The 12,306-nt window shown below is 33.9% G+C and overlaps 1 protein-coding gene across 10 annotated transcripts in view; it reads right to left on the bottom strand.

Moving 5' to 3' along the window:
• Nucleotides 1–12,306, bottom strand: part of LOC119636589 (protein NDRG3) — a 57,671-nt gene that overhangs the window by 23,466 nt on the left and 21,899 nt on the right. For 5 of the 10 annotated variants that reach the window (XM_038032029.1, XM_038032030.1, XM_038032037.1 and 2 more), the window contains exon 2: nucleotides 10,390–10,754. The exons of the other annotated variants lie outside the window; for them this stretch is intronic. In XM_038032029.1, coding sequence (XP_037887957.1) covers nucleotides 10,390–10,622 — 233 coding nt within the window. In that variant the 5' untranslated portion in view covers nucleotides 10,623–10,754. The remainder of the gene's footprint in view (nucleotides 1–10,389; nucleotides 10,755–12,306) is intronic. 10 annotated transcript variants of the gene reach the window in all.

The raw sequence follows: 12,306 nt of genomic DNA, 5'->3' as shown, positions 1-12,306 counted from the left end.
GTTACGAACGGAAGAACAAATTTGGCACCAGTGGGACCAACAATTATCATTAGGTTCCTTCTTCAAATACTTCGAAAGTTTTTAAACTTTCAACCCGGGAAAGTTTTGTCTGTGTTCGTTTCACACTCATTTCATACAATTCTAAATAATTGGAACGAGCGAACAATTGTGCGAAGTACCCTGCTGAGAGTAAGTGTCCTTTCAACGCGTATATAGAATAATGTTTCGATTAACGCTACCACTTCATTTTTGTGTAGAGCTTTTAGCTACTCTTCAGGCTGTTTGAACTAAATTCATCTAAACGAATATATGCCTGAAGTAGGTTAAAATAGCTTGAAATCATGCATTGCATCACCATCACGTAATCTCATCAGTTAACAAAAAACGAAAATTTCTCTCTTATTCATTTGTTATGATACCAATTAATTGTGTGCGATAGAGAGAAAACACACAATTTAACAATCTTTTTTTTTCTTTTCGCTTGTTTGTGAGATAATATTACATACAACTTCAATATTTACTTTTATGGAGCTTTATAATAACGTGGAGAGGATTTTTGATTTTTCTGAAAGCCTTGCGCTCTTTTAAAACGTCAGAAGCGGAGCATGTTATATGCCATGAACCAAAGCCAAAACCAAAACCGCAGTCATTGTCGAATGGAACTATTACACAGAAATTTGGTTTTTCATTTCCAGCGTAAATCCAAGTAGAGCGTTTTGCACTATGTCTCGCACGTAAATGAACGACACCGGACCACAATTTAACAAAAAACTTTTCAAATGTTGTGCTCATGAAATATCACAAGGACACTGATTGGGTTGATAATCCAGTGTAAATTATTAGTACAACTTTGCTATGCACAGAGTAAGTCGAAAGTAGTTCGCGAACAAGGAGTCTGAAGGCCTTCATTGGAAGCGTTCTTCTCTCTTTCTCTTGGTTTGGACGTATTGCTGTACAGGTTTTTGTTCTAGAGAAATTGTAGCAACGTTTAAAAGCGTGATATTGCGTCGATTTTTCCTTCTCAATCACAAGAAAATCCTCAGAGGAATAGTCCCAACTACAGCCATTCCGGTGCGACAGTGAACAGCTGAGCAGGTAAGAACAGCGATTACCAAGTCTGTGTTCACGAAATCAAATGTCAGCGGGATAGAAGGATGGGCACACATCCACTAGGCTGTGGTATGTTCTAGCTAACGAATATTCTGCTGTCTTACGTTTCATTGATTTTTCCTCTTAAGTTTGTTTATTATTTCAGACTTTACCTTAGCTTCTTAATGCCATAGAGCAAGTCCTTGTAGTTGCATTAATTATAATAATAATGGCAATATTATAATAAAAAAGTAGATATTTCATGAGCAATTGGTGCTTATGAAAAATGATAATGAGCTAAGGTAACTACCATGCATAGGGCAACGTGAGTATTAGGAAATTTTTCTCTACGCACAAGAATGCAAAAACAACGCGAAGAAGTACTAAGCAAAAACCATCGCATCAAGAAAAATAAGAAATGAAAAGCAAAAAAATCTTATACAGAGATAATCTTAAATGTCTTCCACAGTTCGTTGTCATAAGCTGTATGTAATGAAAAAAAAAATTTGTTTCAATCCTTGGTATTGCTTAAAAATGCATTAAATAGAAATTTGAGGAGGATTCTTTTAAGAGATGAAAAATTCAACCAGAAGAATGTTTTTTCGAATCAAGTAAAGTTTTGAAACGAAAACTCCCTTGCTTGATATATCATATATACATCCTGAAATAACCGTAGAAAAGTCTTCATAATACATAGCGAGAGGTTTCTTTCCTGTCGTGGACTTCGACTTCGACTAGATGAATAGTGAAGACATCGAGTAAGCATGACATTTATTGTGTCGACGAAGGTGTTCGACCGATGCCGCAAATATCCAATGCCAGCTAATTTTCAGTTAATTGTTTTATTATCATTGCATCATCAATGTGTCGGGATGCGACGATTTATGCGTTGCTCGGTTCGTTATGCCCGCAGCCACCTTAGGGTTAAGCCTTAACGGGAATGGATTCACGTAGAACACTTGTTTTCAATTTTGGGCCACCTTACGAAGGTACGTAAACACAACAAATTTTACTTATTCACATTATCTTTGCATGATCGACCAACTGGCTTGACCTTGGTGATTATTGTACACGACCCAACAATTAAATATGAAGGAATTAACACGAGCATAATTTAAATATTTAAATTAATTTAATTATTCTAAAGTGACGAGGCCCCAGTTTAGGAAAAAGTATTGGATTTTCACTAACTGCGTCCGCATGCATACATTTAGCGCATGCTTTAGTTTTGATTAGAATGATATGGAAAAAAAATGGAGAAAAGTCTTAGTCTTCTGGACATATCGTAATCGTTCTCTTTAAGGGACAGATAGACTGACATACGGACAAATAGAGTCAGTTACCTTACTGAGCAGTCAAGCTATAAGCTCTCTCGCTGATTGATGTAATATTTCATATATGCACAAGCAAAATAGGCAGTGTTATCGTTTATCATGGCAAGGAATGCTGAAGTTTTAAAAATTTATTTATATCACGACTTAGCGCTACCAAAAACAATATAAAGGTTATCTAAAATGAATAAATAAGCCTGACTGACAATAAACAAACATTGAAAACTAAAGCACTATATTTGGAATCGATAGCACACGAAATTTAATTGACTACGGCAAAGTATAATAAAAGTGTTTCTCCTATATTCGTAGGTATGCACCAAAAACTAAAAGGAATATTTTATCAATCAATTGAATGATATAAGCCGAGTTCGCTGTGTTCCTGGAATCCACAATGTGGTATGTATTATGGCGGTGAACGCCGTAAGTGTTTCTTATCACATAATGAGAGCGAGCTGTGCGCAGAAAGGTTCAGCTAAGAAGCTAACACGATCAGTTTACTATTTTGTTTGGCCTTGCTTTTGAAAACTTCAGTTTTGATAATTGATATTGGCTAACATAAATGACATCCAAATAATCTATGCTCTTCAACTCCAAAAGCTTGGTCTTAAAGCCTATCACCAATCAAAAAATTTGAAATAGACATAATGTAATATCAAAACAGGCTAATTACCGTTAAATGAAATAGTCCGAGCATGTAAAACCACTATAGTGGGTCATTGCCTGCCTTTAAATACCCCACGCTACACTGCAGTGATTGACTTTTCAGAGCAAAGCATTACATAGGAAGTGTTGGAAGAATTGCTCCGATCCGAACCATTTTTAATAACCTTCCTCCTTGTTTCTGACTATTAAATTTCATCAAAATATCCCCACAATTTCGGCCTGTAGGTTGATGAAAGTAAAAAACAAGATGGACAGACGGACACAGATGGTTAATTTAAATCAAAAAGAGATTTTTATTCGATCGGCATACTAACAGGCGGGTTTAGCCCATAGAACGCTTTCTTTTCTAAAACTATTTACGATCTTCGTAAGACTGTTTATGTAATGAGCCTAAAAAATGAGGCGAAGCTAACGAGAAGAGAAGAACTGCTTTTCTATCTGGCATAGTTGCCTGCGACCTATATAGTGTTATCTAAATATATCTTTAATGATGCTATCTATCGTAAGCTTATACCTACCCTGGCTACCTCTTAAGACAATCCTAATTATTTAAAATAATTTTTTAATTAATTTCCTTCATTTTTATTTTTTTTATTTTTTTTTTCTATACAATTTTGATAATTTCTGCTAAATTATCAGTTGAACAGATGTTTTAATTATCACATGCTTGCCTTTTCTCTTCCCTTTTTTTTATAAAAACAAATATCAAAAATCTGTTTTTTACACGCCATAGCAAACGTATGCAGAGAATTGATAATAAAACATATAAAAAAAAAAAACAAATGATTTTATTGACATATTCAACAACGTTTTCTTACAGTGATATTGTTTAAGAAACTAATGAATACTGGTATTAAACCGGTTAAAGCCGGTAAAAGTTGGTAATTGCAAGAGCAGATAAATTATCTTTACTTCAGGCAACAGCAAGTACTGTGACCGCAAACAACGATCATTTATTTAAGTAAAAATTGAAAGCAAACACAACGTAAAGTAAAGGGTATAAAAATAATTGAAAATGATAAAAATAAAAAATTAATTTCTAAAATTAAAAATAAAACACTTAAAATGCTTTTGAAACTGAACTCAAGCATTCATTAACCGAAAAAGTGGAGAAAAATGAACGCTAAGATAAATTGAAGTGCACTAAACAACATCAAGTATAATATGACGAACTTTTTTCTTCCCTTTTTTGTAGCAAAAAAAAAAAAAAAAAAAAAAAAAATCGCATTAAAAATAAATTACAAAACTATGAAAGATTATGAAAGAATTTCTGGACTATGTGAAGAAAGACGAACGAACATAATAAACCAAACTTTAAGACTCAATGCGTGTGCTGTGAAACTCTTCGAACCATAGTGCATTTTCCGCAAAGCAAGGTAATGCAAACAACAATATCGTGCTTGTAGAAAATAGAAAAAAAAAATGTGTTAATAAAAATTTACTGGTAAATAAATAAAGCCATAAATATATATTAATATATATATACGAAATGTAGCAATTTAATGGTACATAAAAGGAGGAGAAAAAAAGAAAATATAAAAAAAATTATAACAAGCTTAAGACGAATCTCGGATGCATAGTAACCTGCATACAGTGTGCCTTTGTGTTATGAGCAGAGGATGTAGAAGAACTCGGAAGACAAGGACCGTAAATGCGACATTCTCAGGCACAAAAGTGCTCCTTTGTTCTCTTATTGTCTATATAGTGCAGTAAGTAAGTAAGTGGATCAGCTGGAACAACTAGGTAAACATTAGTGACGTGACACATGCAATTCTTTCTTCCAACTTGTTTTCGTATTCGTGTACGAAAATTAAAAGTATCGTTCAAGTTTCCGCTTCTTCAGTTTCCTCGCGGCTATCTTGATGTTTCCTAAGATTTGGCTCTTGGCACGAAAACGGCTGCAACCATCCTATGCTGACTTCGAAAAGAATCAAAGTGCCCTAAGGGCCGTAGTTCGTAGCACAGAGCGCAAACGAATATGGCGTTTAAGGATCAAGATACCCATACGAAGAATTGGTGTTTTGAGATTGAATCTTTACAGGCGTCCCGAGGCGGTCAAATACATGGAATAATTTTTAAATAAATATGACATGAACTAATTTTACACATTGGTTTCTATTGCAAATTAAAAAAAAAATCTTATATGATGAACCTATACTCCATTTTACCTTTTATATAACTTATATTCGCCAATTATTTTTAATTCGTAATCTAAAGATATTTTGCCTCAGTGCCTTTGGAAAAATGGGCTTAACCAAATCGTGTTGATAATCTAAAAAGCAAATGCGAATGAACAATTTTTGGGTACAATACGATCACACTGCCATCAGAGAACTGTCGAATTCATGGGGTGTTTGAGGGGATTCTTTTCGTTTTTTTCTTCTCAGTTTATCAATGAACAACAATAAAGCCGGGTGAGAACTAAACACACTAGCAGTTGCTTTATGTGTGGAGCGTAGTGATGTAAAAATATCAGATAAAATCCGTTGTATGTAGAAACTATCAGTTTGGGATTTATTAGAATCTATTGGACCGCCCTAAAATCATAAGAAACATGGACATCCTTCAAGAAGCAGGCAATTTATCCGACAAGCTATAATCGACGGAAATCGTTCACAAATCAATGAGGATCATTACTTGAATACTATGTCGAAACGCCTGAACGGAGGATTGACTTTTCAACAAAACCAGCCATTAGGCTGTCATGAGCACGGTTAATGTCAGCACAAACTGGGGATCATTAACTTATACGAGTAAAACGTCTGGTAATCAAGTTGAAGAAATTTCAAGTTCCTAACACTTCCTTTTTCCTGACGGATACAATAACAAGCGGAGACGTGAGATAAAATTATGCTTTTATTAAGATGCTCCCTTAAGTTGGACATGGGCATGGCAAAGCACGTGAACGCCAACAGTTTACAGACCCGAATTTGATAGTAGAAGTAGGGAAAGGCGGTAATCATGTCAATAAGACTTTGCTCTCTCTCACTTTCAATCACGAAGAAACGAGATTGTTTGTTGTGTTTGCTATGACTCATGCTATCACGTACATAATATGCCAATTGGGTTCGTAGCGTCGAAAATTATTATTATTATTTTTTTATCGCAATTTACGTAAATCGCAAATTAGCACAGAAAGCTTTTTTTAACACTTCTAAGTGCAAATTAAAGAAAGAAAAAATTCAGAAACGAACATAAACACTCGTGATCTCTTTAGAAAATTCAAGTAAACAAAGTATTATATTTTACTCGAACATTCAATTCTTTGTCCCAGAAAACTAACAAAAGAAGAAATAGGAAAAAAAAAAAACTGTTTCACTCTAAAGAAAACTGAGGCTTATAAGAGCAACAACGTAGTTAACTAAAAATGTCATAAGAACAGTGTATTGATTTTTCCTTTGTGGTTTTTTCGTTATTCAATTTTTGTTGTTTTTTACTATTTTTTATTTCCTTTGCCAGTAGAAATCAAAAGTAGTAGAAGCAGAAAATTATGTCACTTGATGAAAGGCCAAACCAAGCATATAAAGTGTGTCATACAACAAGGTAATTGGTAACAATTACATGCCAACAAAAACAACAACAACAAAAAAGCAACAACAACAACTCAATATATATTTACATGTGAAAGCTTTTCAATGACCCTTCCATACTCTAAACAGACACCTTCTGCTTTACGTACACAAGTAAAGGTGCAACGTATATGTTATACATAAAGAAGACAAAATATATATATATATACAAAAAATATGGTATAATTGTATAAATTGTGGAACCGTATGTGTTTATGTAGTATACACAAGTGGGTGTAATATAATAAATTGCTATTATTGCCATAATTTATTGATTGCTTTTCTGCAATTAAGAGAAAAGCAATAAACAGAAATAACATTTCCTTTTTTATTACATTGAAGAGAATAAATAAATGACAGTTAAATAAATAGAAAACCTTTGTAAATAAAAACGAATTAAATTACTTAAGATAATTTTGTAATCTTACAAATAAGAGGAGCTGTCAAATTCATTAAGCAAATCTACATCTGTCTGTAAACGCACATCGTCGGCCATACTGCTTGTTTTCTTTTTTTTGGTACAAAACCCAAAATCATGCCTCCTCAAAATGTGTACATACATTAAGTATTGAACGCTTATGAGGTATCGCAAGAGTTGTCACTTCAGGTTTCGCGTTTTTTCTGTTCTAATTCTTTACATGATATCATCATAACAATGCGCTGACATTTCGTGAATAAAAATTACGACGTTTTGAAAGGGAGAGAAGAGATTCATATGGCATAACCCATCCATCAAATCATAGTGATAGCTCTCGAACAAAGCTTAAAAGTCGAGTAAAGTAGAAGGGACGTGACATGATATATATGTACGCTTACGGTGCACTCTGCAATAAACCGTTGTGCTCACCCAAATAAAAACGATAAATAACTACTAAAAAGTTCGATTGAAACGTGCCTCTGCCATGTGTTCCGACAGAAGATTGTGAACGCTTCTTAGAAAATCAGAAGCGAAATTTATTTTATTGGCTGATACTTCGACATTAAAGTTCCTGTAAGGAATGAAGAAACTAAGTAATCTTTCAATAATCACAATTTAAAATATTTGTATAATTAATACATCACTCAATAAGTCCCGGGTTGTGAGATATATGTGGCCTATATGATTTCAGTATACGATATGTATCGAGGTTTCGCAACATTCTTACACTTGGTTTACAGGTTATTGTTAATGCTTAATTTAATCATGGTCGTCCAAAATCGACAAATTTGCCCATGAGAAAGCTCTATTCGAAATGCTTGTGGCATTTATTCAAACCGAGCCGAAAACAGCAAAGCGTAGACGATTCAGAGCACTGTTTGGCGCTGTTCAAGCGCAATAAGCCGGTGAAAATCGTTCAAAGCGATCGAACACATAAGATGTATATCGCATAACACGCATCAACTATCTTGAAAACGGGCGGGAAAAGGGGCAGTGGCGAATGTCAAATAACATTTTTGTATAGATCGACTTTAACAACCAAGAAGGAAACAAGTGATCTTTCACTACGGCAATGCCATGTGTCACGAACCGATGAAAACTATAATAAAATTGAACGAATTACGCTTCGAACTACTTTCCTTTATCCAACGTGCTCTCCACTCCTATGTCCTGGCTTTTTCCAGACATCAAAATCAAGCTGCAGAGAGAGCAAAATTAATGAAACTGAGGCCTATTTTGTGAATAACGACATGTTGTTCCTCAGAAAGGGATATGGAAAACCTAGAGGAGCGTTAAAATGAATTTGTCCCTTACAGAGAAGAGTGTATTAATCGACAAAGTCGAGTTTCCAAAAAGAAATAAAAGTTGCTCTTTATAGTTTGACGGGAGCGTTGCGACATTAGCTTTCTTGACGTAGTAACAACTGGCGAAGCGTCTGTGATGTGACACCCACGGAAAATGCGTGCAAACAGCAATATGATTAATTGAACGAAGACAGTAAGAGTTAATGCCAAACGATAGTTGATGGCTAAAGATGTAACTTTAGCGATTAGGCAGGTGCAGTAACATGAACTTTCACTGCTTTAAAGACGAGAGTCTTTTCCTGCTTTCGCAAAAGCTCTTTGCAAACATGCATAAGATCTTTAACTTTATTCCTCAGCGCCTCTTGGTGAGAAACGTTAACTTCGTTCGTTCGTTAATTTTCAAGGTTCTGCAGATTGCCTTTCATTAGGTCCACAAATAAATTCTCTAGCTTGACATTTGTAATATAATAAAATCGACCTGTTGCACTCGATTTTCCCGAAATTTTAGGTATATACAGGATGTCGCTAGCTATACGCAAGATTTTAATTAAATAGAAAACAGAGTTATTTTTTTAAATTTTATTTATTTTACTGAATCACCATGTAAAGAGGATAGGATTATTCGCTGAATAGCAGTTAGGGCAAAATGGACTCCTCGACTTTGTTGGTCCTTTGGTCGGAGCTCTGATCACTGAACCGTGAGAGCAGACCAGCAGGGTATTTCCCACTGAGTAAATGAACTGTTTCACGGAATGAACTACATGTGGCAGTTGATATCATAAGTCAATATGATCCAAATTGAAATCTTGAGCAAATTTTGGGGATACCTTCTATATATTTGTTTGACTTTGACATTTGTATTAGTTTCAGTTTTGTACAAGCTGCCGTTCAGTGTATATCAAAATGTAAAGAGATGGATGTGGGATGGGCCAGGAAATTTTTTCCGGCTGCGCACTTATTCGCCAGCGCGGTCTACTTCTAAACAGCGCGACTTCAGATCGATGCAACCATATTTAGCTAATACATATGCAAATATGGGTTGATGACTATTTCACTTCGGAGGCAAGGACTTTCTACCGCGGGGGTGTTTGCAAGCTACTCGATAAATGGAAAAAGCCCCAAAATAATGATCTTGACTGCTCTTATTATTAGTACGTTTTCAATAAATATGAAATTTATCTAAAAATATTGAGAACACAACGAATAGATTCATTCACCTTAAAGTTCATTAATATATGGTGACAATAACGTAAGCTTTACTAGATTATCTGAGAATATGAATTTCGGGCTAAATATTTATTTATGTTATAGCAAAGTTTCATTTTATTTTTTACAAGCCAGATATATCGAACTGGACAAGGGAATAAGAAATTTTCATTAGTAATAAACATCGCAGACGTGGCTGCCTGAATGTCTAGAATTGGCCTTGAGAGGAACATAACCTTCTTACTGTTTCCTTTCACCCCAAAAATCTTTTTCCAAAAGTATGCCATGAAAATCTTTGCCATTTAAGCTAAAAAGTTGACTACACACCTCCAACTAAGGAATGAGAAGATCTTCAAGTTGTCAATTATCTGAGCTAAAAATAAAAAACATTTCACTCCCCACAATAGAAGAGAAAAATTACAACGAAAGGCCAATAAAAAGAAAGCAAACAATATTAAGAGCCAAAGCACGAAAAGAGAGAAAATTAAGATTAAAATTAAAAGTAAGTAAATGGTTTAAACTAAAAAAAAAGGAAAAAATTATAAAAGTACACAGAAATCTGATGAATGATAAGTGGTGCGCGTATGTATGTATGAAAAAATATTATTTTTTTTTCATGTTTATCTCATTGTTAGCTTGGGTAACATGCCCGGCTAGCATTGTATTTTTTTTTTTTTTTTTTTTTTTTTTTTTGATTATTAACAATATTCTTTCCCTGGTTAGTATTGGTTGAGGTGTTTTTCAGTTTTTAGTAAAGCATAAGCGAATGGTTTTCTTTTTGTTTTGTTTGTAATGTTTAATCTTACCTCGAGCTGATTATTATGGCTTGACGGCCATTGGTATTATTGAGCAAATCATCGGTATCGTGTGAGGCAGCGTTGGTTGTGGAACCTACCACTTGACCTAAAACACGTTTCATTGATTCCAACATGGATGTGGGACCAGTTGGTTCAGTGGTTGACTGATAGATAGCCTGTCCATTACTGGGACGGCGACTACCTTCTAACGATATATAGCCGCCCGCAACCGGTTGCGGCATATTTATTACACTTTTACACTTTACGTTAAAGTTAAAATACTTAGCCTCGGTGTGACTGATTCGAATGTTTTCTAAGTGGACTACACTCCGCACACCCCAGCAGACTGTCGCTCTGCTTTCGTATTTTGCGCGCTTTATATCATTATTATTATTTGTTTTTTTTTGTTGACCATGTGTGTATTTTATTTAGCGTTGTTTAGTGGTTGTTGGTGTTGGTTAGTTTTATTTTTTAAGATTAAAATGAATGTCGGTTTTATTGGAGAGCGCGTGTGAGTATGTGGTTGTTGTTGTTGGTGTGTAGGTAGTAGTAGGCGGTTGTAGTATGTGAATGGTGCGGTTAGGTTTTTAATATTTATTCATTTTTATACAAACATTTATGGCAAAATGCATATATATATATATATATATATATATACATATATAAATTTTTTTATATAAAATTTTTTTATTGTTGTTGTTTTATTTTATAATTTCAAAAAAAACGAACGCAAAATGCAAAATATTCCAAAAATCAATATTAAAATCCGTGCGTTGTTCATTGGCAGCGCAATGTACATTTTTTTGTATGTAAAATACAAGAACATATTTTTATGTTTCCCGGTAGAAGATAAAGAAACAAAAAAAAAGAAAAAATAAAATTTCAAGTAAATAAAAAATATTTATTTTATATATGAGAAATTATTTTTCAGGAAAAACAAATGAATGAATTATACGAAAGAAGGAGAGAGAGAGAGAGAGAGAGAGAGAGAGAGAGAGAGAAAGGGAAAAGTATGTTTAAGCAAGAAATCAGTTAGGATAAGTAATATAAAAAAAAGTGTGCAAAAACTTTTACGATATTTCTAGCACCTCTACCAATAATCACACTTCCTCTGAATTTCTAAGGCAGGAGCGCTTTTTTTCTTAATTCATTTTTTCTATTTTTACAAAATATCTTGCACTTAATTTGATGGATTGTTATTAGATTACTCCCGAACGTCGGTTTTGTTAAATCTCTAGAGTGGATATTACAATTCACATGTCATTCCTTTCATCTATCAATTCGAGAATTATTTATTTCAATCAAAAATACATAACTAAGTATTAATTTTCAAATAACTCAAAATATAGGAAATATTTATACATTTATCTTTTCCCAAGGCTTCCCATGGCTAGCTTCAATAACAAAAAAAATGTAAATAAATAAAATCTAAAAATAACGACGTAATTCCTCGTTTTTCATGCTTATAACAATATTAGAATAGCGCTTAAAAAAATAAAGGAAGTCTTCTGCACTCTTATCGATCATATGCTATTAAAAAATTCATAGTACATTTAATTGAATTATATAACACATCGTAGTGCAAAAATTCATTACATGTAAGACATTTATCAGAAAAACAATATTAACAAGTTCCAGTCAAATGTTTTCTCCTTTTATCATTGATAACATAATTTCAGTTAGGGCATGTGCGATAAACTTTTTGTGTTTATCCTGAACCGTTTGTAGTACAAAGGCATATATTAAGTTTGTGCGAATGTGTGCTACACCCAGAAAGACTTGAGATTTACCCTCTTTGTTGTTAAGCCGATTGATCCTCCGTCGATTTAAGCTTGATTGTCCCTCCGTCTGTTTTCTTTCATTTAATCTTAAGTTCGCAATTTTCATGAAATTTGGTACAGTGAATTATATTGGCCCAAGACGATG

This window comes from Glossina fuscipes, unplaced genomic scaffold (assembly GCF_014805625.2).
Source record: "Glossina fuscipes isolate IAEA_lab_2018 unplaced genomic scaffold, Yale_Gfus_2 28, whole genome shotgun sequence".
NCBI classification, from domain to species: Eukaryota; Metazoa; Arthropoda; class Insecta; order Diptera; family Glossinidae; genus Glossina; species Glossina fuscipes.
Note: the sequence above shows the minus strand (reverse complement) of the source record. Positions and strands in the feature narration are given on the sequence as shown.